This window comes from Cibotium barometz, chromosome 27 (genome assembly GCF_041138505.1).
Source record: "Cibotium barometz isolate CiBa-2024 chromosome 27, ASM4113850v1, whole genome shotgun sequence".
Classification (NCBI taxonomy): Eukaryota; Viridiplantae; Streptophyta; class Polypodiopsida; order Cyatheales; family Cibotiaceae; genus Cibotium; species Cibotium barometz.
The window spans coordinates 15,570,886-15,574,070 of NC_141072.1; the positions used below are offsets into that span (position 1 = coordinate 15,570,886).

At 50.3% G+C, this 3,185-nt stretch overlaps 1 protein-coding gene across 1 annotated transcript; it reads left to right on the forward strand.

Moving 5' to 3' along the window:
• Positions 1 to 424: 424 nt before the first annotated feature.
• LOC147623087 (uncharacterized) lies at positions 425 to 2,982 on the forward strand. Its single transcript, XM_086821141.1, has one exon. It carries the CDS (start codon positions 653 to 655, stop codon positions 2,168 to 2,170), a length of 1,518 nt encoding a protein of 505 aa, XP_086677267.1. The 5' UTR covers positions 425 to 652; the 3' UTR covers positions 2,171 to 2,982.
• Positions 2,983 to 3,185: the final 203 nt, after the last annotated feature.

Consider the following 3,185-nt stretch of genomic DNA (forward strand, 5'->3'; position numbering starts at 1 on the left):
GCAACCTCCCGGTGAAGAGCCCAAGCCCAACGGTCGGTGTTATATGAATCGGGCGGACCAGGGAGACAGGCTGGAGGTAGGGACTCGGGAGGGCCGTTGGATAGGATCAACGGCCGGTGTCGCTTTTCCCGCAACGGGCGATGCGAGCGTCGCTATCGGCACGCCAATTATATGGAGGCCAGGCTGGCTGGCCTGGTCAACTGGTGCTTGACGGGCTGCAAATGTTGGTCCGCCACGTGTGTCGGTAGAGCTGGAGCAGCCGGCGACAGAAAGGGGGAGGTGACCGGGGATACCAGGTGGAGGTCGGTGGGCCGGTATGGGGTGGGCATGGGCATTGGTAATGCCGCATGGACATGATGCACTGTACATGCATAGCCTGTGTATGTATGTATGTATGTAGGATTGCATGCACGTTTGCCTCTTCTTCATATAAACGGCTTCCGTTTGCTTGTAGTTCACCGCCATAGCTGGCGCCATAGCTGGCGGAGCTCTTCTTCATCGTTTCTCTCTGTGAGCTTGAAGCTCGGCAGCGCCTTGCTGCGCCCACCCTCTGTGTGTGTATGTATGTGTACACTTCTTCTTTCCCCTGTAATTGCCAACCCTGCCTTCCCAGCTTGAGCTTCCCCATCTGCCTTCCCTTACAGCCCTGGCTATGGTGATCTCCACTTCCTCTCTTTCCGACGAGCGTGACCGCATCAAAGGCCCTTGGAGCCCTGAAGAAGACGCCGCCCTCCATCGCCTTGTCGAGCGTTACGGCGCTCGCAATTGGTCCCTCATCAGTAAAGGTATCTCTGGCCGCTCCGGCAAATCATGCCGCCTCCGCTGGTGCAACCAGCTCAGCCCCCAAGTGGAGCACCGGCCTTTCACACCCAAGGAGGACCGCGCCATCATGGACGCCCACGCAAAGCACGGCAACAAATGGGCGACCATCGCCCGCATGCTGCCCGGCCGGACAGATAACGCAATCAAAAACCACTGGAACTCTACTCTCAGAAGGCGCTGCATGGCGGAGAAAGCTTCTCTGGTTGAGAAAGTGGGGCCAAGAAGCCCGCTTTTGGGCGGGGAAGAGAAGGAGGAGGAGGAGGAGGAGGAGGAGGAAGAGATTTGCAGCAGCGTTGAAGGTAGAAAGAGAAACAGTAAGGAGGTCTCTTCCATGGATGAGAGCTTGCAAGATGAGAGTAGTGGCTGGGAAGCAAGCAAGCTACGAAAGCTTAGCTTCAGCCCGGACTCTCCTGTTGGCTCTGATCGTAGCAGCACCGATGTCAATAGTAATGGTCTTGTCTTCAAGCCCGTACCTAGGCCCTCTGCCTTCTCTTCTTATGGGCATGTGAAGCAGCAACATCAACAGCCAGCAACAGCAGAGGCTTGCAGCTCAACCACCACAGATCCCCTCACTTCCCTCTCCCTCTCCCTCTCCCTCCCTGGACGTGCCAGTAGCAAGACACAAGAAAAACTATTTGGCTATTCCCATGGCCACAATGATGGCTTTGTGTATGGCCATGGTGATGGATTTGATGCAAAGCTTGAGAAGCGTTTCCGCTCTAGCCGCGGCAACGGTGATGGCTATGCCCATGGGCATAACCATGGCCGTGTGTGCAGCCATGGTGATGGTTGTGATGAGAAGCAACATGGCTACAGTGAAGGACTCCGGAGCTTTCTCCAGCCTCTTCAAGACATGAAGGACCCAACACCTTGCCCCCAACAACCTTCTTTGAATGTGAAATTCCCCTCAATGGCGCCACCTCCCCCACCACTTCCCCCCTTGCTCCCATCACCATTGCAATCCCCTGTTTTACCCTTCCTTCAAGCAGGAAGCTACCTCAAGGCTGAAGACGCCATGGAACTCATTAGCACCGCCGTCAAAGCAGCAGTTGCCCAAGTTCTTTCCCCCATTATGAACCCTCAAACTATGGCACGGCCATCGTTAGCTCCAGGCGATGGCAGTGGCGGAGCCCTGAATGCCGGGCTACTTGCTGTGATGAGAGAGATGGTGGCCAAAGAGGTTCACACATATATGGCTTCATCTGCAGTTAACCACCAACATCAACCCGGAGCGCCACCCACAAGCTGCATACCTTCTCAAGGGTTTTGCACTGAGCTCCCATCTTTCTCTGAGCATTTTGGCATTATCCTTCCCACGCCCCCTCCACCAGCAAGAAGAGTAGGGTGATCAGTGAGACGTTTTTCAACCCATAATTTAAATTAATAGCATCTTCTTGGGAGGCATTTTGGATGTGTAAGAAGTGCAACGTGCAATGGTCAGAGAGCCAGCTACAACAGTCTTGTTGAGCTGTGGTAAACCCAAGATTGTAATCACAGGGAGGGGAGGAGATACATAAGCAAAAGAGCTCTCAATTCCAGATTGCGATCAAACGACATAAGCTAAAGAGAATTCAATACATGCCGAATCGGCTTAGTAGAGGTAACCAAAGAGAGGATTGTGAGGAGCACATACTTAAATTTTACTTTGATCTTAAGAAGCACTTGGACTGACTGCTTCGAGATAGCATCCTCATATTATGATGTCTTGATTGAATGCATTGCATCATCTCGAGTCTTAAAGTACAATGCAGTCTTATATTTGCATTAAACAGTCTTCTACAAATTGCTATTTCTCCTTACCCCTCAGGGCTTAAGCTTAAGACTTTCTGCATAAAGTATTTGGCATTTGCACATGGTAAAATAACAGCAATAATGAATTGCTACTTTAGCAAGATCATTGATGCAAAACGAGCTTAATTAGTAATCAAGTCTTGTAGATTTTGAATTGTAACGCATGTATGTAACCATCGAAAACCCGATGCCAACAAATGAACTTAAAAAGCACTGCAATTGGTGACTGTGGGCCAGACTTTGTACCTGCTGCATGTCAGAGCAGCAGCGTAATGGTTCGACACTTGTAATGTTGTGGTACAAAGGGTTTTTTTTTGTCAATTAATTTATTCGTGTTCATTTTTGGCCTGCTATTGGGAGGCCAAAGCATATGGGTAGTAGTGTCGGTTATATATTTTCTGTCTTTAAAGTTTCCGCACATCTGTTAGTTTCCTGGTGACATTTATTTCCACTCACCATCCTTACTATGATTTCACTCACCATCATTCTATCAATCACATAATTGAGGAATATCCCTTCTACAATCACTCTCTTTCTCTCTCTCTCTCTCTCTCTCTCACTCTCTCACACAC

Excerpts from the sequence above, each read along its gene's own strand:
- LOC147623087 (XM_086821141.1), top strand. The coding sequence starts at position 653 with ATGGTGATCTCCACTTCCTCTCTTTCCGACGAGCGTGACCGCATCAAA.